Here is a 26057-nt window from a genome sequence, read left to right as displayed (position 1 = left end):
CCATGGAATTAATTTTATGTTGGAGTTAAAGGACATATCCTGATCAGAGATAACTCAGAGATCCCTTACGGTGGTGCTGGAGGCCAAGTTAATGCCATCCAGAGTTACTATGTGTTTAGAATATGCGTTTCTGAGGCGTTTGGGGCCAAGTACAATAACTTCAGTTGTGTCTGTTTAACATAAAAAAGTTGCAGGTCATCCAAGTTTTTATGTCTTTAAGGCATGCTAAAGTTTAGCCAGTAAATTGGTTTCATTGCCGCCGCAAATGCCCAAAAATGTCTCATGTCCCAGAAAGATCTTAAATATGACCAAATTGTTTTCCCAATGATGTGGAGGTGACAGACGTAATCTCTGCGTGGATCGTAGAGTGATTAAAGCAACTTTTAAGCACTGAACAGAAATTGCATGTCAGAGGTCGGGGGGGATGTTTCAGAGGTTCACATCCTGAGGGCTGTACACAACAAAAACACTTGGTTCATCTTAAATGTCACAAACACATTGCGTAGAGTCACTGCAGCTCATATTGTATTACAACATCAGACATTGTATTGGAAAACTACTGACAGATGTTGTCACTGAAGATTTCCCTCATACATTCAGCATGAACATTTTATGATTCGTCAGATACGTTCAACAACCTTTTCTCAGTGTGTTCACAGAAAATATGTGGTTTTCTTCTAATGTCTCACAACACCATCACCACTCTCATATTTCCTAGATTCAATTGTTGCTCAGTTCAGAGTGGTGCACAACTACTGTAGAACACTGACAATAACTTGCATAATGTTAATGAATGGGTATTTATACGTTCAGATTTTCTATACTGCTTTATTCATTATTAAAAGCCTCCCTGTTGTGTTTTTGACCTCTAGTAGTGCTATGGAGTGTGAATGTTTGTCTATCATGTGCACACACACAGATCCTACCAATGGTGTCATATTGGCTGCAAATCTCATACCTTTTCTTTTTACTTTTATACTGCGGCTGCCCTTACAATGTATGTAGTTACATGCAGTATGCATGCAACTGGGACATACTACTTCGTCCCAACATTGCGCATTTAACTTTGACCCTTTTGTTTGTATATGTGCTGCGCAAAGGATTGTGGCTCCAAATACCCAGATAAGCATGTTGGCTTGCATACAGCGAAATGTGACCGGGTGCAGGAGGACATCCTGGTATTTTTGGCGTGCTGCATTGACATACTATGTATTGAGACATACTAAATAGTATGGGGATTATTCCTCTGAGGGAAATGTGGCGGTAGTGAGTCAGGAAACACAGCAACGCATCAACAGACATTTGAAGAAGAGGAGTGCCATTTGCTTTGCAAATCCAACACACTTGTTCGACCTCAGTGATACACGTGTTTGGTGAGTAACACTGAATGTAAAAATGTCCCTATAAAGATGACAGAAAAACTGTTGTAATGACACAAAGTTCACCCTCTTAATTAAAACAAAAACAGTAGAATTGTTCATCTAATATTTCAGAACTTGATGTGGATATAAATATACTTTCTTTTTCTCATTTTCAATTAGCCACATTTTTTTTGCCAAAGTAACGATCCTTGAATGTTTCTGAAAGGATGACAAATAATAAAATGAATACAAATCAATATTTTTTATTTAAGATTGAAACTATTCCAAAATACAGAAACATGCAACAAGAAATGTAAATGAAATAAGATTGAAGACCAACAGTTTGAAATTCCTACACTGGTTCTAATTCCCTCCTCAGTTTGAGCTGCTGAGTGTAAACTCACTGCCCTCATATTCATTCTTTTTGAAGTTTAATAAAAGACTTTTCACAATTGTCTTTCCCCTTATTTACCGTTTCTAACCTGTCAATCTTTTATTTCCAGCACATATAACAGTTAATAATGATAACAGCACATTTACGGTCACTTTTAAACAATGGCTCTTTGATTTCAGACAGAAGCAGCACTTTGAGCTGACCACTGAAATGAAAACTGTCACTGTAGCTAGCTAATTAAGCTAATATTAGCTGCATGAGTTGGTCTCCAGCTGACTCCTTTTCTAACATAACATTGTACATTGGAACCCCACAACATGTAGCCAGAAAAGGAAACACTCCTTGGCCTTGGATGTAAAACTAGCTTACTTTACTGTGTGGGAAGCTAGTTAACCTAGCATGATAACATGAGAACAGATAAACAGTTTAATCCAAAGTTCAGTGTTGGGTGTGGTTGGGTGAAGTTGGACTAAAAACAGTAAAGTCAGCACATTTGAAAGGACAACAGGTTTTTCTTCTTTTTTTTTTTTTTACACACGATGAACTGAGCGGTCTATTATTTTCAGACAGTGATGAGGTGGCAGAGAGTGTGCTGCTCAGTTGTCCTCTCGCCCTGAGCTCTTCCTGTAGTTTTTACGCTTGGTCTTCCTGAAGGAGGTAAAGGCCTCCCCCCCCTCCTCCCCCTCCTCTTCCTGCACCTGTTTCTTCTCCTCTGGTCGACTCACAGCTACCTTCATGTCCTTCTCCTCAGCCTTTTCTCCCTTCTGCTCCGTTCTCCTTCCTGCAGCCATCTCCTTCTCCCTGTCCTTCTCATCCTCGTCCTCCTCCTCAGTATGACTGAGACATGTCTCCTTCTCCCGGCCCTCCTCTTCCTCCTCCTCCAGATGACGGAGGCATGTCTCCTTGTCTCTGCCTGCTGACAGTGGATCAGTAAGTTGTTCCTTCAGCAGTCCGCTGGGTCTGGAGAAGATCATCTTGTGCTGCATGTTACAGGAGGAGTCACTGGGGCTCTCCTGCTGCTCCTTCCTCTGCTGCACACTGGACAGGAAGTGGTGTGCTGCCCTGCTGTTCCCCTGGTCGCTGGTCTCAGTCACATCTTCCAGACTGTAGTGGGTCCAGCGCTCAGGGTGCACCAGGTAGTCCGGGACTCCTCTCTTCTTTGCTGGTGTGGGGCAGCTGGGCGGAGGCTGGCTTGTCTTCCTGCTGGGAGGAGGAGGCAGAGGGCGAGTAAACACTCCATCTGTAACGTGATGGTGGTTCAGAGAGGAGGAAGAGGAGGCCAGCCGGGCTACACTGTCCAGGCATTCAAAGATGCTTTGGCTGCGGTTTGAGAACGCTGAGCCACCTCCTCTCAGACTGAATGCACTCTGAGCTCTGTGTCCAGCAGCTGGAGCAGAGAGTTTAACCTCCGCGCCATGTCCCTCATCATCATCATCATCATCGTCACAGTCCAGCTCTGGGTCAAAGGGATCATTGCTGGGTCGTTCTTCGGGCTCAGATTCATCACTGGCTGACAGATCGTCCACGTCATCACCGTGGTCACTGCCATTTTTCTGATCACACATCTTAACAACAAGACTCGGCAGCCTGGCTACATCAATAACCTGGGGAGAGAGGAAGAGGTCAAAACTCCAGCAACAACTACATGGTGAGAGGACTCGTGAGACACTGTAACAGCACATCACAGATCTACAACTTCTCTGCACAACGGCCCCAGTCCAGTCACACACTCAAAGTGGATGCTGGACATGCAAAAATGAAGGTCACGTAATTTTCTATGTAGCGTTATAAATATATGTAGTCTCATTCCAGGCATGGGCAGTTGGTGATTATTGTTTGGCTCGTTTTAAGTTTTTGAGAAAAACACAAATACAATTCAGTCTTTTATTCATAAAAATATTATATCAGACTCCAAAAGGCTGCCTGGAGTAGCAGATGTTTTAGCATAGCACCTAAGAAGTACCTAAAATACAAAACATAAGAACCCAAAACCAGATCTGCAGGCGTGGGGAGAAAATAATAGATCTTACTCAGACAGGCTCCTTTGCTTTAAGCCTGTGTATCAAATCAATTAATTAACTTTATTGAACATTTTCAGCACCATTAAAGTCACATTTACAACAACTTGAGTCATTTTGTTTTGGCCTACATAAATTCTAATACGAGTTATTTAAAGATGTGCATGGTAAACCGTGATGAATATGTGTGCATCATACCATGTTTGTGCTCCTGTTGTAATGTCCATGTTGTCTTTGTTGGTCTGCTGAAATCACTGGCTCTTGATGAAACTGAAGCAAACTCCACACAGACTGCCACTTAGCTGTTCATCAATCTGAGATCACAAGCAAGAACATGAAATCATTTCAGCGAACAACCACATACTGAAGAGCTCTGAAGACAGATTTTAAGTGACCCTTCTCACTTTGACGGGGCACTGAAGAAAAGTAAAAGACATCAAAAATGAGCAAAGCCAATAGGGCTATCCCGATCAAGTTGTTTTGGGATATAATAAACAAACTATAAAACAGACGGTACATAGCTGTAATATTTACAATCGAGTCCGGCAGCTGTACTTCTTCTCCCTCTGTACTGAGGCAGACTGGAGCTACACTGATTCACTATCACCTCTGGAGGAAAAGTGGTATTACAGACTGGACGGAGCGCAGCTAGCTGTTAGCATGCTAACTTCAGTAGATATCTCTGCAACACAACACAGAGACGTCTTTGACATAACGTCAACACTGTTACCTCTTCAACTTCTGCAGATGTTAGTTAATTGTTTAATGATTTAATTTTAAATGATGGCATATCGTACAAATTGAACCTTTAACCCAGCACTTTGTATTGTTACTGTGTTAGTGTTTTGAATGATGTGGGTTGACTTTAAGTGTCACTGCTTCTGAGAAAACAGAAATCGTACCTTTGTGTCACTTGTTGAAGTTTGATCAGCGACACAAAGACGCCACACATGAAAACAGGCTCGTACATGCCACAAATGTGAGATGTATGCTTTATTTGTAGTGCTGTCCATTTGTTTTTTACTTTAACAAAATACAGAGTCAGCATGAAGGATGAGGCGCCTACAGCCGCTGCCCTGGTCTTCTGAGAACCCTCCGGGACAGACACGGGCTCGTGGGGTTAACGTTTAGCTTTACCCTGTACACACACACGCGCGCGCGTTTCAGTTGCATAATTTATGCAATGTGGGAATTATAGGTGCAAAATCCCACGCGACGACATCGTGATGTGAAAAATGAATACGATAAACGTATGTTCAGGCGTGTTACATTAACGTTAGTTGAACAGAAAACGATTCGTTAGCATGTTAGCATGCTAATGCTAACTGGTGTGGTCGGTTCCATTAAACCATATCTCGTGGCAGGCGCTACACTTTGATTTAACCGACTTTGCCTTTATATTAACAAACATTTGGGTTAATTCAACGGTTTACCTCAGTGTTGCTGCCACAACCAAACCGGTAGTGTTCCGTGTTTCTTCTTTTTCTTTTTCTTCGTTTGCTTCTTTTATTTCTTTACGGCGGTTTACAACCGTCCGTTATACGGTGCATACCGCCACCTACTGAGCCGGAGTATGCAGTGAGCTCCAGGTGTCCCTGGGTTGGGCTACTTTACATCATTAGGCAAATAAAGTAATAATTTAATGATAGTATTAATAAATTAATAAATAAACAAACTAAAACTATTAGTGTAGTCTATCTTTCTGTGTGTCCTGCAGCCCATCTCCTGTCCAACAATACCGGCACGGTCCAATTACCTACCTGCCTTACCAATCTTTAGTCTTATCCTTTCTTCCCTATGCTGTCAAAGTGTATGACCATATGTTCTGCATTCTCTGTAACTTGACATTCAGAGCATTCATCTGAAATTATTTTCCCAAGCAGAAACTATGTTTTATTTAATCATGTGTGGCCAAACCTTAGTTTAGTTAAAACTGTCCCCTTCCTTCTTTTTTCTGTAAACACACCCTGAACATTAATGATTTTCTGCATGCTGTAATATTTCCTTCTGTCCTGCCATTTCTCCATTATTTGTTTCTTGAGCATCACCTTAGCTTCTCATTTGCCAAAAGGTATATCTATGACATCTTTTATATCGGTTGCTTTCTTGGCTATTTTGTCTGCTCCTTCGTCCCCTTCAATGCCTACATGAGCAGGTACCCAGTAGAACCACAGTTCTACCCTTGTCCTTTTAAATCTGAACAAACTTTTCTGGATGTATAACTTTGAATCTTACCTATTATATATTATAGTTTGTATACGGAGAAGGAACACAGCTTATCACTGTCTCTGCTCATACCTCATCCACCGACTGTAGATGGCCGCCATAATTTCTGCTGTGTAAACTGACTACTCTTTTTCCTGGAACATTCATTGAGGGTTTATATATTGATATGACTACTTTATAATTTTCATATTTGGCTCCATCTGCATATATATCTTAATAATTATAATATTTCCTTTTAAATAATAACCTGACAGATTTCCTTTCTCACTCTCTCCCCATTGTCTTTCAATTCCATTATGTTTAGGTCAATTTCAGGACTCGGAGATGGCTTACTAACAGGGTTAGGGGAATTAAAACACTTATTTTCCAGCCTAGATTCCTCTAATTAACTAAGCCTTTGTTAACCAACTAAAGCCATTACCCTGGAATTTGCTGTGTTCCCAACATTCCTAAATTGCATTCTTAGTTGGGTTTTCATTACTTTGTCCCCGTAGACAACTCCAATATGTAAGCATGAGTTTATTAGATCTATGTTTTTTTCTCCTAACTCTACCTGAATTGCCTTAGTTGGCGTTGTCCTCTTTGCATTGGAGCAAATTCTCAGCTCTTTGTCATGCATTCGATCAAGTGCGATGTTCCCCAAGACAAAAGACATTTCAAAATTCTGAATGATATTTATACATCTAAATAACTGTGAAGATGTTTGTGGTACTGAAATGGAAACTACTGATGATCTTTTTTTCCAAGTATATATTCTGTGGCATTCTGGGATGAGTAGCAGGACTGGTGGTCAATCAAACTACCTACTCTTCTTTGTGTTTGGTATTAAGGACATTGAGACCGACTTGATATTGAACAATCAAAAAAATGAATTCAAGCATCCACATGGAGAAAAATAAAACCTATTTTTCTGTTTTTAAAAGAGACCTTGTGGGCAATCATCTCAGTGCTGGGTTAAAGGTTCAATGTGTAACATATGCTAGAATCATCATTAAAACAATGAACTCTCTTTGTCCTCACAGCTGCCAGGAGGCTGTTCCTCTGAGTGTATATCTGCAGCCCCGGGAAACAGCGTAGCTTCAGTTAGCAGTTAGCTGGAGTTCAGCCACAGCACCGGGAACTGCAGACTCCCTGTTGCTGCCTTACACAGGTCCAGCAGCTGTGACTGCAGGGCTGGGCCTGGTTCTGCTGAGCTCAAGTCTCTTCGGCCGCTGACCGGAGCTCTGTCTGACGGAGGCTGCAGAGCGCAGGCCCTGCCGACCTCTCCCCCCTGGCAGAGTGCTCTCTGGGCTGCGCCGCCACCTGGAAGACGAGAGAAATATGCGGGTCGTTTTTTAGTTTCTGACACTTTGGATTTAGTCCAATAAACAAACTAACATAACGTTACAGGGACTACAGCTCCGGTTAACATCAGTGCATCAGTAAAGGCAGATAATCAGCTTCACGTGAAGATTATCAGACAGCAGAGGTTTCTGACCAGAGATCAGAGTTTCAGGAGTTTGATAAAATATTGGTATTGTTGCCCCACTGACTGACTGACACAGGAGTAAATGCAATGCAGATAAAGAATAAATTAGAATACAATAGATGTGGCAAACTACTACAACTAAAATATGAACATTAGAGATTGTATGGCTTCAGTTTAGAGGTGAAATACTGCGCCCTATTTCTTCGAGCAGGTGGCTTAGAATTACACATTGAACCTTTAAGACTAATGAAAAGAAAACATGACAGTTTCTTCTTAGAGGTTATGAAGAACTGAACATATATGATTATGACCCCTAGAGCAACAGTGGAAAAGTGCAGACTTATTAGTATTACTATTAGTAATATATTTATTTCTATTACTTGGGCTATGACATTATTATTTTATATAATACGATTTAAATAAGTTGTCTTCCTATCTAATGTGGATAAAAAAGTGTTTATTTTTGTTATGGTACTTGATGTTTGTTAATGAATTATCTTCGAAAAAAGGAAAACAAATAATGTTTTCATAGGATGGCCACGGTATGACCCGCCCTACCCTAACTCTGATTGGCTAGTACTCGTCGCCTTCGTTCCTTTGCCATCAAATTTGCTTAGGGGCGGGACATCCTGCAGTTGTGCTCTTCTCGATTGGCTTGGCTCTCAGACCGGGAATATTTTTGAAAGTTACTGGGTGTGTGCATTTACGTTTGTGTGTGTTTGTCAAACTGACAAAACTTCGTAGCACCAACGGCTGTTAGGCCGTTCAAATTGACTTATTTACCGGGTGAAGTATTAAGTAGTTATTTTTAATTCTCCATGGAGCAAGAGGCACGGGGGGAAACTCCGTCTGCAGCAACGAGTAAAGCTGGGAACGAGATGACAGACATCGCGGTGGTCGATTTGGAGTCCTACTTTAACGTTGAACTCGACATGGAAATCAACAACGGCATTTCTGAAGTGGGACATAACGTGTCCGGTTTAAATCAAGGTCAGTGTCTTGTTTTGTTCTTATTTATCGCTTAGATACACCAGATGTAGCTAATGTCCGTGTGTTCGCTAACTTATTTAGCTTTACTAGTTAGCCTACGCTGTTTTGGAACCTCCAGCTTGACGTTGACTTAACGATAGCTAGTATTGACTGGTGTAACTTCAACATATTTTGTAACGTTAGTTTTTAAACGCATGTTTAAACAAGTTTTCTGTATTAACGTGACAATCGCAGTCCTATTTCGTATCTTTCTGCCCCAAACCAGTCAGTAGCTCCAGAAGCTGTTCAGTATGCTCCTGCCTCATTTAATTGTAAACCAGTAGTAGACTAACGTTTACGTTACATGAGACATCGCGTATTTCCCACAGTTTTTACCATCCATCCCAGAAAACCGAGAGACCAAATATCTGCTTCTCAAGATTAAATTAGCTGATAACTGTCACATGATATTATCTGGTGCATCCTGGAAAAGTGACAACGACATTAGTATTTCCAGCACCTATGTTAATAGAATGTAGTCTACTGTTTCCAAGGTGCCGCTTGAAAGTGGTATGCCATTGTCAGACTGTCGCACCAGTAACGTCCCCTGATGCATATTTCTGATACATTTATTTTATTTCTGTTTTAATTAACAATGTTGCGCAACATAGCGCAGTTTCTCTAGTCTAACATGGATGTTGTTAGCCTAGCCACCGTAGCCAGTCTGACTAATCATTCAATAATCATTAATTATCATTAAGTTTAATACATTTAATAAGACCTATTACTTTTAGCATGTTTAATAGTCAAATGTGATCACGTAATATATACGTCATATTCCACGTCGTGGAACATTAATCAGGCATAGTATGACATAGTATTAATTATTCACCGTAAATACTTTCTACCGGCGTAGATATGATAGACGGGGAATCTTCTCGCTATGATTTATCTTCGAAAAGTCTGATATGACAATGTGTGTATTGATAATAACTGATATCAAAAAACGGCTGGATCAGAGTAGTAGTTGATCAAACTAAAGGTAAACGGTACTCATTTAAAGTATGGTAAATAATATGTCACACGTAAGCCTGGTTAATGTTCTCCGACGTATGATCGCATTGGAGCGCATGTCAACATAAAACAAGTATTGTTTAGTTATTTGGCTCTTAATTTCTATTATCGATTAGTCAGACTGGTTACAGTGTTACACGAGAGAAACGTTATACAATCCTTTATTTACGGCACTAAGTTTGGCAACATTATCAATAAAAAAATATATAATTTTTTGAGAATATGTATCAAGGGATGTTACTGGTATAACAGTCTGACAGTGGCATGCTATGTTCAAGCGGCACCTGCCGCCAGGAACAGGTACATGCCTTTAACTGGGATCCGGACATGTTTGAGACATAATTAAAGCCCATTCTCAGTGTCTGTTTGGGTCCTGTGTCAGCTAGGGCTGCAGCCACTAACGATTATTTTAAAAGTCATTAAATATGCACTTAACATGTTCAGATGCCTGATGAGCATGTTAACATTAGCTGTCAGTTGGTTCAGTTAGCAACACAACAGTTGTGTTAGGGCCGTTAGTGGGTGCAAATAATTACTAATGTATCTCTATGTAAAGGCCCTGTCACACATATCCGTATGGCAGAAACGTATGCTGGCGTATATGAAAATGTCAGTCCAAATACTCCAACTTTTCATCGGATCGGAAAAATGAACGTATACAGACACGCATGTCTAACCTATTGATAGAGTATCACTTACTTATACAAAATGCAGTGTTTCCCCTACCATTGTCTTGGCGGGGCCCAGCGCCCTGCCTGAAATTCAAGGTGTTTTGTTTTTTCTCGAATTAAAAAAAATATATATCTTTTTTTAATTCACAACTCTATGTTCACATTGACAGGTGCTCTTTTATTAAACAAACTAAACGCTTATGCTATTGATCTAATTTATGTGCACGTTTCAGTTTGTACTGTCTACTTTGCGCATTCACATTCTCTCCTTCGCTCCGTTTTGCGAAGGGCGGGGCTTCGCAGCTGACACACACACACAAACAAAATACGGAAGGAATCAGAGTTTCAGGCTTCCGGTGGAATCGCAATGCATGCTGGTGTGGCCTAGCCTAGAAAAGTGAGCACCAACTCTACAAGGGCCGCCATATTGGATTTCTTCTCTACGTGTTTACATTGTATTTAGCTTATTCTTCAAGCGTGTTTACATTGTATTTGGCTAGTTTTTAGTGTGCAATCATCGCTCTTCTAGTTATGGGATTTGGATTGTGTGGTGAAAGGATGTTCAAACAGTGGGAGAAAGCTAAATAAATGGGCAGAATCTCATTGTGAGCTTCACGATTGCAAAAATTGCGACTGCAAGCCCCCGTTCGAACTATTTCCATTTCCAACAGCACTAACGAACAATGATAGAAGGCTAGCATGGACCAAAGCTGTAAAGAGACAGGATTACAATGGGAAGTCTTGGGAGCCCAAGAAATCTCCGTGGATTTGCAGTGAGCATTTCATGCAAGGAAAACCAACAAATGAATTCCCTGATCCTGAACTCGACCTGGGGTATGTAGTCTATCTACTTGATTTATATATTCACAAATGTACTTTCTATATATTGAGTTTTATAATAATTAACAAACACAAGTTAGGTATATATTTATAATAGCTTACCCTGCAACACAACTGCAACAAGCACTTATGATATCGTCAGTTTTCTTGACTGCGCAGATCCATGCCGAATGTGGCGTATGGGAAGTTTTCATTGAATGTGTACATTTTGCTTTCAAAAAGCAATACTCAGAATCTGCGAGAGGATTGAAAGATATTTGTTTCAACCAGCCAGAGTCAAACTGTCTAAATGCTTTGCCTTCTTTGTATTCGTTCAAAGTTCGTTTATGAAACTCGACATCGTTCCCTGGGTGGTCAGACATTAAAAATAATGTTGTATCGCTGAGGTATATCGGCGGCCAAGAAGTCATGCTGTTGTTTTCAGCCATCCTGCAATGTCAAGGGATCAGGCACTGAAACGCCACTCGGCATAACCAAAAGCTTAGTCTTTTCTTTTTCTGTGATTTGAAAGTCTTTCGTTAGCTGTTGGTTGCTCCTCAATGCCTATCTCTGATGCAGCAAACACCCTGGCAATAAGCTCCAGTTTTGTTCCTGAAACCTTTAAATTCCGCTTGCGGCAAAATACTTTCAAAGCTTCGACTTTCCACATCTGAACCTCATCATAAGAAAGGAGTTCAGAACTCATTGTAGAGTAGTAGGTTTGTTTACAACACGCTTGAAGAATAAGCTAAATACAATGTAAAAACGCTTGAAGAATAAGCTAAATACAATGTAAAAACGCTTGAAGAATAAGCTAAATTCAATGTAGACACGTAGAGAAGAAATCCAATATGGTGGCCCTTGTAGAGTTGATGCTCACTTTTCTAGGCTTGCCACACCAGCATGCATTGCGATTCCACCAGAAGCCCGAAACTCCGATTCCGTCTATACGCTGGTTTACGTTGATATAAGGTAAGGTATAAGTAGTATTCGTTAAGAGCAGGCGGAGTTACGCTGGGGTGCGTTGTTGAACGATGATGTTTTGAGCATGTTCAAAATTACCGGACGTAGCCAACGTGTGCTTTATAAGTTATGCAGACGTTACGTTACGTTAGACATGCGTGAATACGTAAGTGAATACTTACCTACGTAAATATAGTACGTGAATACCTACGTGACTACGTTAGAGGTACGTTAGATATAGGCTACGTCGGCTGACGGTGAATCCTACAGCCTTATTGATAACGAGTGGATAACCTATTCCTACCCTATGTTAAGATTATGCCCGACGACGGAGTAATTTATTAAACGTGTTTCTACAGAACAGCTAGTTTTCAGCATTTTAGCCGTTCTCCAGCATCAGCATGACGTGAACCAAATGGCACTTTTCCAGCTCCGTTGGCCAGACGCTCTGATACGTTTTAAATAGGTAAGCGATATGCTATCAATATGTTGGACATGCGTATAATAATTCGTTATGCATGCGTCAGCTACAACACCGCTGTGGAAAAGTTGGACGTATTTGGACTCTGACAAAGTTTGAGCTACTTTTCATATACGCCGGCATATGTTTCTGCCATATGGAACTGTGTGACAGGGCCGTATGTCTGGCGTGTTCGGCGTATCATCTGCGTCCTTCGAACGATCATAACTTACCCTTAATTTATATCAATGCTTTGCCGATATTTCGTATGTGCTGGCATACGTTTCTGTCATACGTGTGACAGGGCCTTAAGAAGTAGGAGAAAATAACTAACATTTCTCCCAACAGCTCTTTTTCAGAATGAAGAGGGGGATGAAGATGAGAGTGATGATGACAGTGGCACGGACCATTTTAACTCTGAGAAGTCGGGGACTCAGCTGCAGAGATTTGAACGCCTTGGAGGAGTAAATTCAAGTCTTCCTGACACCTTCCAGACCAGTCACCTGCTATTCTACGAGCGGTTCAAGGCATACCAGGACTACATGCTCGGTAACTACAGACACGATTACTTATTCTGACTCCAATAGAATAACAATCATTCTGAGCCGTCACATTCCTCTTTCTCAGTCCTTGTATGTATATTTGTGTGTAGGAGACTGTAAGCCATCCGAGGTAAAGGCCTTCACAGCAGACTACCTGGAAAAGGTGGTGGAGCCGTGTGACTGGTTGGCTCTGTGGGCTACTGATGTCTTTGATGTGTTGGTGGAGGTGAGACATGTGTCCGTAAATATTATGTAATAAATATACCTCTATTTTCACCCCACTTGACCCTTATGTCACTCTCGAGTCAAAACAGAGATTTGGATGAACTTGTATTAGCTAGGGCTGTTCCTCAAAACTCAGTTCCTTTTGTTTCAACAAAAGTTTAAACTTAGACTAGTTTGGAAATCAATACGTCCCCAGTGTGTGCCCTGGTCGCCTGGTCAGGAATGCATCTCACTGGTCGTGTGGTGTTGTAATGTTATTTGTTCCTACGGATCCTTAAATGCTGTGTTTACCCTTCACAATAAAAGCCACAGATGCATACACTGGATCACTGCTTACTAGAAGGAACTTAAAGTCACTCAGAGCCTTCACTAGGCCTACAGTATCTTAACATGCTAATTCAATTCATTGAGCTAGCTGGCAATAGCTGGCTTTGTTGATTCATAGCACGCTAGGTGGCTAGCTCTAGTCCAGTGTTACTCATTGCGTGGCTCGCCAAGCTTTAATTAGTGGGCTAAATAAAGGGGTGATAGATATGATTATGCAGTAAATACAGTTTTCATAAAAACAAGCGTGGCTATTACATACAACCCATTAAAACACAGTGTATGCTCTATTAGCCCACAAATAATACAAATAATTGATAATAATAATTGATAAAGATGCAAATATAGACTAGAAACAAGATATTTAAACTTGCTCGGCCGACACTGACTCACTGCGGAGTTGCCAGTTTTGGCGGTCTATCAGCACTACAATGGTGAATGTGCTCTTGGACGGGTAGATACATGGTGGGCTAGTATATAAATAAATACACTTAAGCTCATTAAAAATATGTTAACATAAGCATGCTTATGAATATGGACATTTGCTAAAAAATAATTTATATCGCTAAATTGGAACATTTAAATTGGAGGATACTATGACCAACCTGGCACTTCATACTTGCGTCAGCTTGGCTACTCCCGTTAAAAAAGAAAGGTACAAGCCATACAAGACAAGCAAAGGAAAATTCAAGAAAAGTGGACAGAGCAATTTTTATTTGTCCTCCACGAGTCGAACCCTTTGTGCTTAATGTGCAAACAAACCCGCTCTGGTTTCAAGTGAAGTCATTTGGAGCCACATTTCCAAACGATGCAACGAAATTTACGCACCTGGAAGGGAAATTAGGAAAAACCAAAATAGAGCAGCTTTCTTCGCTTTCTGGAAAACAAAGACTCAAACACAGGACATCTAATACAGCTGATACATGTATATCTAATACAGGACGACTAATACAGCTGAACAATTAACTGAGGCATCTTTTGAGATCGCATTGATTTTGGCTCGGGCAAAAAAAACCTTCACAGACTCAAAAATTGTGAAACACTGTTTTTTGGCTTCAGCAGAAATATTGATTTAAGGTAATTAAGTAATTTTTATTATTAAGGTAATCCTACTTTTAATGAATTTATTGGTTGACTACATTGTATGTTCTGGGTGGGATGACAGATTAATAAGCAGATATGCTTTTTATGACTGGAAAAGAAAGTGGCTCTCATATTGACTTTGTCCCATCAATGTGGCTCTCATGTAAAAAAAATAGTGAAGATCACTGATCTAGTCTGTAGCATACATGCTAGATATGTGGACATCCACCATGTATGTCACTTGCAAAATCCTGGTCAAGTCAGCATTGCTGAGGTGCTGAAATTGGCTGTGAATGAAAGGGAACTTGGAACAGCAAGTCCGCCCACTGTTTAAACTGTGTTTTGTAATTTGCTAATAGCATTGCAACTGAACAGACGTGCCCCTCACCTTAATGAGGATGTTTGTACATTAAGAACTTATTTTCATTATCTGCTTGTTATTGTTGTTGGAAAACTGTTAAATGTTAGGAGGTACATTTCCATCCACATCTTTGTGTTTATCCACAAAAGAGTAGATGATGGAAACATATTTGATTTGCCTTTTCCAATGTTAACACTACATTTTTTTTGCCACAATATTTGGATTGAGGATGGTGGTTATAAATAATTACATTGATTAGAGGCACACAGTTGAGCAGCTGCTAAAATAAATCTGTAAACACAGAGAAAGTTAATTTAAACAGGTTTACAGTAAACGGCTGTTAATGTTTTCAGGTGTGTGATGTGGACTTGAAGGATCTGAAGGCATGTGTGAGTCTGGTGCTGCCTCTGCAGTGTGACACCAGAGGCTGTGAACTTACAGAGGAAGCCATGAAGTCTCTGCTGGATGCCACTCGGCACAAAGTCCCTCTGCAGGAGCTCCAGGTGGTCTACGAGCAGTCTGGGGACTTTGATCAGACCGCCCTCGCTCTTGAGCACCTCAGGTGGGACTCCAGAGTTTATCCTGTGTTATTGTTTGTCTGATAAAGTTTACTGCACAGCTGGCTGTACCATCCTGTCATTTTCCTCTCTTTCCTGTTCTACCTGCAGGTTTTTTTATAAACACATCTGGAGACAGTGGGATGAGGAAGATGAAGATGATGACTTTGACTACTTTGTTCGTTGCGTGGAGCCTCGTCTCAGGCTGTGAGAAAACTTTGTGTCTGGGTGTTGATGTTGTACTTATTAGTGTTGTTTCATTCCCAGGAAACCTTTTTTGAAAATGTGTCTTCTCTCAGCTACTACGACATCTTAGAAGACAGAGTCCCAGCAGGCCTGGTGGCAGAGTACCAGTCCTTACTGGAAAACTGCTCTCAGTGCTTCCAGCTGTTCTCTGTGCTGCGCAGCGGTCTCTGCAGCGACTCGGACTCAGAGCTGGACAACGTGTCCATGGTGGAGGGCCTGAAGCTCTACGACCAGCTGGAGACGTTCAAACGCAAGCTGCACATCTTCGAGAACCCCCTGCTGAGGTAAGAGATGTTGATCATAGACTGTATAAAAGTCTCTGCCACTTCACCCATAGGTTGCGTAACTTTAAGCCTTAGTATAATCAAAATAGGAATTAAAACCTTTTAAAAATTAAACAGTGTTCCATTTTTCCATTCCATTTTTTTAACTATATATTCAAAAATAATAGTCTTGAGATGAACATGACGAAACATAATATTGCGATACTGAAGTGTATCGATATTTCTTCCACCCCTACACCATCGCCACCACTTCCTCTTCGCTTCTCTTATCCAACCGTCCCTCATTATCGTCTTCATCCATACCTCCATCACCTCCTCTCCAGGTATGTGCTGGGCTACAGAGGAAATGCCAGGCAACAGTGTGTGCAGAGCCGTGGGCTCCGAGCATCAGGTGTGAAGATGATCCATGTGGTCACAGCCTCCTGCAGCAGCATCCAGCTCCAGTCCCTCCTCAGTGACAGACTGCTGCCTCTGTGTTCCTCCGAGGACACTGAGATTCAGGTCAGTCCCACACACTACAATAGAAACTCTTATTTCTCGTCACTTTTTTTATTGGCACAGATCAATGTGCAACACATTTAGATGACCACTCTTCGTGTTAAGCCGGCTTTCACTCACTTTACAAGAACTGTAAGCTATATTCTAAAAGTGGATTCTGAAGAACACATTTTCTCTTGTTAGACTCTTACCAGTGCAGGGGGTCAAATCTAAAGGTTGTCCTGGTGGTGCCAGAGGGGAACGGTGTGCTCAATCAGTGTGTACCATGGCTGCTATAGGAGCTCTCGCGCTCAGCTCTAAACTGTCCTGTACGTATAAACTCTGGGTGATTTCAGGCGACTCTCCTAAGTTCTGTTTGTATGTGTGTTTAGTTCCATAGAGACCCAGTGTCAGCAGTGGAAATGTGCCATCAGGGTGACGTGGTCATTGTTCTCCCAGGGATCTACAATGTGAGCAGTTCCATCTTCTTACCAGACTCCATCACTTTAGAAGGTAAATGGCTGTTTCCACCTACGGCTCTCTGCAGGGTTGTGTCCTTTCTCCTTTATCTATTAAAGGTGGAGGTGCAAGTTTTTTGAGTGGAATGAGGATGTTGGGTCAGACGGGTTACTCCCCTGTCCTACATTTTTGACGAAAAAGTGTGCGTGTGTCAAATTTTATTCACCATTTTTATTGCTTAAATTGCATAATATAGAAAAAATATCTGTCAAAACTAAACTGTTGCATTCAAGTGTCTCATTATATTCCAACTAACCTTTTTCACCACCGCACTGAAAAGTTATTAGAACCGTCCCCTAGTCATTAGTAAACCGTCAAAAGTCCTAAATGTTTTACTTTTACTTTGTTATTGTTCCTATAAAAACACTATTCAAATGATTAGAAAAAACATTTTTGTATATTATTTACAGTTTAGCTTTAATAAATAAAACTCAATCTTGGCATTAGTAGTTTAATGATGTATTATAGTCTGTTAGAGCAGTGGTCCGCAGACCGGTGGGTTATTTGTTACCAGGCCGCACAGAAAGTTTGAATAAAAAAACATTTTATTTTGAAAGAGGTTTTATTTTGAAAAATCACCGGATACATCTGTCTGCGTCTGTGTCTCTTGACAGATGTCAAGATGCTCGTCTCAGTCACGTGATACTTTCCTTCAAAAGATTAAGCCCACAAGCAACAATGAGCGGAAAACAAACGTCTTTAAAGAGCTTTTTTGGAAGAGGGAAAAGACCCAATGAGGAGAAGAAGAGCCTACGACTTCCAAGACAAAGAAAGCTGCATTTAAAAGACAATATCAGGAGTCACTTAAAATACGTGTTTATCGCTACAGGTGATTCTCATGCGCCGCTCTGCATAATACACAGGCTCGCAAATGAGGCAACGAAGCCTTCAAAACTGCTTCGGCACCTGGAGACCAAGTACCCGGCATTAAGAGACAAGCACTTGGAGTTTTGTGAAGGAAAAAAACATGAACAAGAAGGACATAAACAATTACTGATGGCCACCACATCAACACATGCGAGTGCACTGAGAGCGTCATACTTAGTGACTAACTGTATCGCTAAGAGAAGAAACCTTTTACTGTTGGTGAAGAATGTATACCCCTATATTGGACCGGCTCGTTGCAGAGACACAAGCTCAGGGCTCACACTCATTCAGCGTAATGGTGAGTTTGTTATGCACTTTAGATTTGTTTTTATGCCGTTCGTATCATTTTATTTCGTCATATTTATCCCCCCCCCCACACACACACTTTGAAGGCCGGTCCGTGAAGATATTTTCTTACATGGAACCGGTCTGTGCTGCAAAAAAGGTTGGGGACCGCTGTGTTAGAGCTCAGGAAGTTCAACACATCATAACACAAGCTCCAACAAACACAACTTGCACTCACGTCCGAAGAAAAACACAACACTCGGTGACGCAAGGACACAGCACAGTTTACCAGGAGCTTGAAGCTCAAAGACAATGCAGGGCAGTTTACCGGAAAGATCTGCCCCCCTATAACTTTTAAAAGGCGCCTTATCAAAATGGCGCCATCTCTGGGGACGTTGGCAAGGCCTTCAGAGAGTCGTGATTGCGAGGGGATTGTTCCCTACCTGCAGAGGAAACATTAGCCATCGGTCGCTCTGGAACTCTTAAGGAGTGAAGCTGCACCTCATACGGGGCTGTGATCGCTGCATATCAGTCTTTACTGACTCTTCTTGGTCGGGAGTGGATTCAGAACAGACTGGACCTGACTCTACTGACGGGGTATCTCTTTGGTACTAGCTAGAGCACTTGCACATGGACTCATAAATACATTAATGTTCAATACGTAATGTCTTGGAGGTGCTGGACATTGTCGGTCAGCTGTGGAGTGCTCACTAATCCTGTGTGTTTCAACCCTATTTTTAGATGGCGTTTATGTGTAAATGACTTGTTTATTTGTGTATGTGGACTGGCTTGCTTCAGATTGCCCCTTGAGGGACAAATACAGTATTTCGAACTGTATCTGGATGTGTTCATTAAACCCCTTTTTTAAAGAGGGCTTGAATTCAGACATCCCTCTGGATTTAAACCTGACACGTGTACAGTGCAATCCAACAAACACATCGTTACTTTAATTGTGTACACTGACTGTTCTTGTGCCGCCTGTGTGCCAGGTTTCGGGCTTCCTGATGAGGTGGTGATAGAGAAGAAAAACAAGGGCGACTCCTTCGTGGAGTCCACAGGAGCTAATGTCAGCATGTCCAACATCAAGTTCATCCAACACGATGCTATAGAGGGCATTCTGTGTGAGTATACATGAACTGTAAACCTGTTTACAACACTGATGTTTTGGAGGATTTAAAACATTTTGAAACCAAGAAATCTGTCTAGCAGTTATGTTAAAAATCATTAAAATATCATTAAATCAGGCACCACCCAGCTGACCTCTGCTAGCTTGCTACAATGTTTTAAAAAAAAAAATCAAATTTTATGAAAACTGTCATAGTATTAAGAACACACACATATGCATACAATCTGAGAACCGTGACAATTTGTCAGCAATAATGTTTTTCTGAGTCATTCCTGCAATTTACTATTCTCATCATAACCATATAACCATGTAGCTTCATTTGCATGCACGTTGCTGTGTGATGGTGTATGTCAACATGCTGACTCTTTGTGTGTGTGTCAGGTGTGCGTCAGGGCACTGTGAACATGGAGAACTGTGTGCTGCAGTGTGAGACGACGGGAGTGATCGTCCGGACTTCAGCCCGCCTCACCATGAACATGTGTGACCTGTACGGCTCCAAGGTGAGTGCTGTCTGATGCTGGTCACAGAAAGCCCTCACAAACAGCTGTCTTGTTGTTGGGTGTTGAGCGGGCGGCAGTTCAACAGCTGTGTCAGATCATGGATCTGCAATCACTCGGCACTCCGTCAATACGTCCTCACTTTCATATCAAAGATTTAGAAGAAATCACCAGTTTAAAAGTAATCAAAGATGATATAATAAAAAATAATTAATTAATTGAATCTGATGAATCACTTTATTCAAACTGAGGACTTTTTTAAAAGTATTTTTCTTTTCTTTTTTAGGCTGATGGCGTCATAAGAAATGACACTATATCTGAAATTATTAGTCGACAAATTGATTAGTTAATCAACAGAAAAATAATCTCCCAACTATTTTGATAATTGGTTAATCTAGAAATGTCTTTAAAGTCTGATTTCAGCCTCTCAAATATGGATATTTGCTGCTTTTCTCTGTTTTGTATTAAAAATAATATCTTTGGACAGTTAAAGACATCACCTTGGACTTAGAGGAACCGGGGTGGACATTTTTCTCTATATTCTGACATTTTTCACATTAACCAAAACAATTCATCTAGAAAATATTGCGTCACTCAAAAATAATAATACTGTAAGCTTTGAATGTAAAAACAAATAACATTCGGTACTGGCCTACTTACGGAAGTTCCCTCTGTATCTGAATAGACTCCCTAATGACCGTATTTAGTTGTGTGCAGTGAGAAATACCAAGCAACAAACAGTTGGAATGCTCTCAAACACAAGAGGAGCAAACTTTCCAAGTGTACACATAAAGATTGTATAATAATGAATAAGATAATGATTTTAATTAGGGGTGACCCTGAATAGTTTACCGCTCGATTTTAAAGAGCTTCGACTGCCAATCTCACTGCATCGTTGTCGTTGTGCCGGGATGAAGTGGAAATGTCATCGGACCCAACTGATCAAATTCTGATAGTGAACTGATTTGTCATTTCACTCAAAACTATTTATCCACCATTTTACAGCAGCATCTGTAGCACCAGAGTATGCTACGTCAGCGCCTATGACTCCACTGTTTTCCAGCTATATAGGAGTGCTGAATGTCTGAATTAACATAGAATTGCTTGGTTTCTCCTGATAATTCATGAGATGTATTGTGTGCAGGGGGCTGGTGTGGAGATTTACCCCGGCAGTGTTTGCAGTCTGATTGGTAACGGGATCCATCACTGTAAGGACGGGATCCTCATCAAGGTGAGAAGAGACCAGAAACAAACACTTCCTGTTCAGTGTGCAAACTGACAAGTGATTCACAATGGAACATTTCTAATAACAAATTCAATTAGCTTTAGTTTCAACAAATCCAAATGAATTACATGAACATTTCAGTAACTGGTGTTACATGCGCCTTTTTAACATGAATGTTCCTGCCAACTGAAGGATGAATGACATGAGTACAACCTAAAGCTAAACAGGACATTTTTAGGCAAACAAAATGTTACAATTAAGAAGGCTTGAAATGGTTATTGAGACCACAAACTCATTAGTAAAATGTTTATTGACTGGGGAGTAGACTCATTTTCTCATAGACTTCAATACAATCCGACTTCTTTTTGAAACTGGAATTGTTGCCCCCTGATGGTCATGAGAAAGAATGCAGCTTTAAGGCACTTCTGCATTGACTTAAATTGTTCAGACCCAGATGGCACGGGAACCGATACTTTAGTGTCAGGGCTTGAGACTAACGTCGTCCCGGGGACTGTTTTTCCCTCATAATGCTACATTGCAAACAACAAACAGGTTTTGAGATTGGCAGAGGAGAGCAAGTTAACGTGAGCCGTTAGTGCTGTTAGCTGTGTAAATAGCAGAGGGACCATAGAGTTACATTATGGTGCGTTCATGCTCTATTCAGTAAACATTTTTACTGGGGGAAGGTAAATTATAAGCATCATCATGATGTGTTCAATGTAGTCTTGTAAAATATAGGTTTTGGTGAGAAACTTGAATAAATCCATTTATTTTGTAGGAAAAGTTTTACAGCAATATACAATAGATATTATAGATAATTCTGTACTGTTTAACTTCCTAACGAAAACCAGTATGCAAACTATAATAAAGGAGTGTACAAGTACATGGGATTTATTGTTTTGTTTTTGATTATTTTGAATTGCTAAGGAGAATTGTGGCATTTCACTGGTCTTGTTATCGACTACTAACTTTCTGGTATCGTGACACCGCTACTTTAAGTCTCATCTTAGGAGTCGACTGTCACGCTGGCGTGATCAGATCACATGACCTGTTCAAGCTGGCGCCGCATAAAATCAACAGTCCGGCCAATATTGCCGGCTGCTTCTGTGGAAAGTACTGGCTTGAAACTCTCTGCCAGTTTTGCCACTTCATGGAAGTCGACCCAGTAAAAACGGAGATACGATGATATAAAGTTGATGCAAAAATATTTTTCCCGCACACTCGAAAGTATGAGAAATGGAATGTGGCGGCCATTACATATTTTTAATCTTCACCGTATTTTGTCATTATACGAAGCAGATCCTGTAGATCCTCAACAGGCAGCATTTACCGGGGTGGGGGGGGGGTGTAATCTTTCAAAATGCTTCATTGTGCATGTTTGTGTTACCCATAGTAAATATAATATCATTTTCAAAATCCGTTTTTTGGGTCCAATATGTTCACATAGTAAGTCAAAGGGAAAGCATAACTATCATGTTATATAGGTGAGGTTGTGCTGAAACAAAAGATACCAAACATTTGTTAATGGATGTTTAGTAAGGCAGAATCAAAAGTATGAGAAAACGGCCAAATTAGCCCCGGACTCCAAAGGTTAAGGGGTCCTGATTTTTGATGAACGGTTTGTTTTGTGTGTGTGTGTGTGTGCAGGACTTTGCTGATGAGCTTGATGTGATGCCGTCAATCACTATGGAGAATAATGTAATTCACAACAATGAAGGCTACGGGGTGATTCTAGTGAAACCCAACATCGGGGCGCAACAAGGAGTTCTTCCGGACAGAAGTGACGGTATGTAGAGCTCACAGTCAGTAGAACTTTAAATACATGAAGACGGGTTGTCTGTGAGAAGCTCTCTGCAGCACAGAATCAATATTGAACAGACTTTTTTTTTTCCCCAGAAGAGCACGCTGGACTGCCGTCTGCAGACAAACAGCAGGGAGCTTTCACTGCTCCTCTCATCTCCTCAACAACAACCCCGAGTAGCAGGTCAGCAGACATTCAGCCCGAGTCAGCAGAGAACAGCAACACGGGCGCTGACGTAGCCTCCACCTCTGGCAGGAAGTGGCAGTTTAGTCGTCAGCTGAGCAGAAACAAGGAGACTTTCTGCAGCCGAGCCGTCCAGGATCTGGTGGACCACCAGATCTTCGTCTCCATTCAGGGAAACCAGTTCAGACGCAACGGCATGGGCGACTTCGGCACCTTTTTCTACTGACCAACTACTTCAGACTGGCTGGATGTCAATACGCGTCTTTTAAGATCCTTCCACAGAGTTTATTTGATGACAGCTTCGTGCTTTAGATGATTTCTTTTGTTTGTCATGAAATAAACATTGCTGATTCACACTCATCTTTTGAGGTGTTCTGCAGAGACGATGATCATGTTCTTGTGATCAGTGTCATGTTTCTAAAAGCACTGTTGCTCTGACTTCTGACTGTTTGATGGTAAATTGATCCCCATGTTTGCTTTATCTTATTTATTCCTTTGGGCTCCTGACGCTAAATGTTTTTAACATTTTTAATGCATTATTTGTTTCAAATCCACTCGTCACTTTGAATGCAGTTTTGTTGGTTCCACTTCAGATGTAATACATGTTAACTTTTAATGTGGTGGCTTGTTGAAGCTGAGTTCACACACAGATTCTTTGTTTACTTTGTTCATGTGTTAGATGTGATTTTCACATGGTGCCTCTGGGTTTTTAAAGCTTTGATGTATTTTATGGTTGAGGGAAGTCTTCAGGTTGACAGTAGCAGCCCAGTGTAAAGAGACTGAGTTATTTCGATTGACTGAGTCTATGGTTTAAACTTCTACTTGTGGAACTAGTGAATGTCCTGCAGATTAAGAAGTGTCTGACGGCATATGTGGGGGTGCAGCATGATAATCCTATAAGGTGTGAGTTGTATCATCCAATATTTGCAGTGTTTAAAACATGATTTGTGACTTCACTTGGAATTTTTACATCATGTTCTCCACAAGACCAAATATTAAAAATCTTTGTTTGTCATTTTACAACACAGTGAAGTTGTCCTTTAATATGCTTTGGGCTCTTTGCAGTCACCTTACCTCCCCATTGTCACTGATGCTCAGTAGATTTGTACCAATGATGTTCTGGGCAGTTTTAATCACTGCTGTGTTGAAAATGTCTGTGATGACGTCAGTTAGCTGGTTATCATATGTTGTTATTGCACGACCAGGGATGTTGTCAGGTCCAGCAGCTTTACTCAGATTCACTCTCATCTGCTGTGGATACTGACAGGACCCGTCCTCTGGAGGCGTGGCAGACTTGACAGCTGACTCTTTGTTGAGGAGATCAAAACGAGCATCAAAGAATTTAGGTAAAACACATCTGAGGTTTGTTTGAAATCACCAGCTATGATAAAAAATACCATGAAATACAGTGTTTTGCCATGTGATTGCTGAGGACCTCATATATTTATTGTAGTTCACTTGTTTTAGTTTGCATCAGGAGGAATGTAAACTGCAGCAACAAAATACTGGTGATTTGTCTGGGCAGAAAATATGGCCGGAATCTTAACATAAAAAATTCACCATCTTAAAGTATCAGTCTTTATGTACCCTTTTAAACGCAGGCGGCTTGTTGCTGCTACAAACACTGGTCCTTGAGAACTCCCTTTGAATATATAGATAGAGGATAGTATATATAATAATATTATTATATTTATATATATTTTATATTTATATATATTTTAATATTTATATATATTTATATATATTATATATATTTTTATTATTTATATATATATATTTATATATTTATTATAATATATATATATATTTATATAATATATATATATATTTATATAAAAATATATATATATAATAAAATAATATATATATATAAAATATATCTATAATATATATATATATATTATATATAAAATATATATATATATATAAAATATATATAATATATATAAAAATATAGATATATAATAAATAGATATATATATATAAAATATATATAATATATATATATATATATATAAAAGATATATATATATATATATCTAAAAGATATAGATATCTAATATATATATCTATATATAAAATATATATATTATCTCTCTATCCCAAAAGATCTCCCCTCTCTATATCTCTCTAGATCTCTCCCCTCTCTCTCTCTCTATCTCCCCCTCTCTCTCTATCCCTCTCTCTCTCTTCTCTATCTCTAGATCTATCTCTCTCTCGACTCTCTAATCTCTCTATCTATCTCTTCTCTCTCTTCTCTATCTCTCCCCTTCTCTATAGATGAGAGATCTCTCTGAGATCTCCCCCTCTATCTATCTATCTCTCTCTCTATCTCTCTCCCCATCTATCTCTCTCTCTATTCTATCAGATCTCTTCTATCTCTTCCCCTATCTCTATATATCTTTCTCTATCTATATAGAAATATATCTATATATATATTTATCTCTCTCCCCTAGATATATCCTATTTTATATATCTATATAAAAAATATCCTATATATCTATATATATATAAAAAAAGTATAATTTGTGATATTGGGCTATACGTAATATGTAAAATATATATATATATATAAAATATATATATATATATTTTCTATATAGAAATATATAAAATATATATATAAAAAAAATATATATATATATATAAAAAAAAAAAAATGTATAATTTGTGATATTGGGCTATACAAATAAATTTGATTTGATTTGATTTGATTTCGGAGAAGTTTGGGGCCAAGTATGATAACTTCAGTTTTGTCTGTGTTTAGCATCAAAAAGTTGCAGGACATCTAAGTTGTTATGTCCTTAAGGCATGCTAAAGTTTAGCTAATTGATTGGTTTGATTTGGTAGATATAATTGGGTATCATCCGCATAACAAGGAAAGTTTATAGAGTGGTTCCTTATAATATTGCCTAAAGGAAGCATTTACTGTATGAGGTGAATATAATAGATCCAAGTACAGAACCTGTGGGACTCCAAGACTGACTTTGGCTGGCATGGAGGATTCATTGTTAACACGTACAAATGAGATC

General features: G+C 40.0%; 2 protein-coding genes across 3 annotated transcripts; one reads left to right on the top strand and one right to left on the bottom strand.

Annotated features, from left to right (window-relative positions):
- Positions 1-1608: 1608 nt before the first annotated feature.
- On the bottom strand, positions 1609-4743 carry LOC115028895 (protein TSSC4). The gene is made up of 3 exons (XM_029462815.1): positions 4676-4743; positions 3972-4053; positions 1609-3359 (listed from the first exon to the last, which is right to left on the bottom strand). Exons 1-3 carry the CDS (start codon positions 4741-4743, stop codon positions 2352-2354), a joined length of 1158 nt encoding a protein of 385 aa, XP_029318675.1. The 3' UTR covers positions 1609-2351.
- Positions 4744-8109: 3366 nt separating this feature from the next.
- shcbp1 (SHC SH2-domain binding protein 1) lies at positions 8110-24268 on the top strand. Of its 2 annotated transcripts, none has more exons than XM_029428777.1 (13): positions 8110-8457; positions 12772-12972; positions 13076-13191; positions 15312-15520; positions 15627-15722; positions 15815-16045; positions 16369-16546; positions 16915-17035; positions 19183-19314; positions 19701-19819; positions 20961-21047; positions 22689-22827; positions 22941-24268. In XM_029428777.1, the coding sequence occupies exons 1-13, from the start codon at positions 8286-8288 to the stop codon at positions 23249-23251; spliced, it is 2112 nt and encodes a 703-aa protein (XP_029284637.1). In that variant the 5' UTR covers positions 8110-8285; the 3' UTR covers positions 23252-24268. The 2 variants fall into 2 exon arrangements, with proteins under 2 accessions (XP_029284637.1, XP_029284636.1); XM_029428776.1 differs by having other exon boundaries at positions 22938-24268.
- Positions 24269-26057: the final 1789 nt, after the last annotated feature.

Source organism: Cottoperca gobio, chromosome 3, assembly GCF_900634415.1.
Source record: "Cottoperca gobio chromosome 3, fCotGob3.1, whole genome shotgun sequence".
NCBI lineage: Eukaryota > Metazoa > Chordata > Actinopteri > Perciformes > Bovichtidae > Cottoperca > Cottoperca gobio.
The sequence above is the reverse complement of the archived record's forward strand: the minus strand, read 5'-3'. Positions and strand labels throughout refer to the sequence as shown.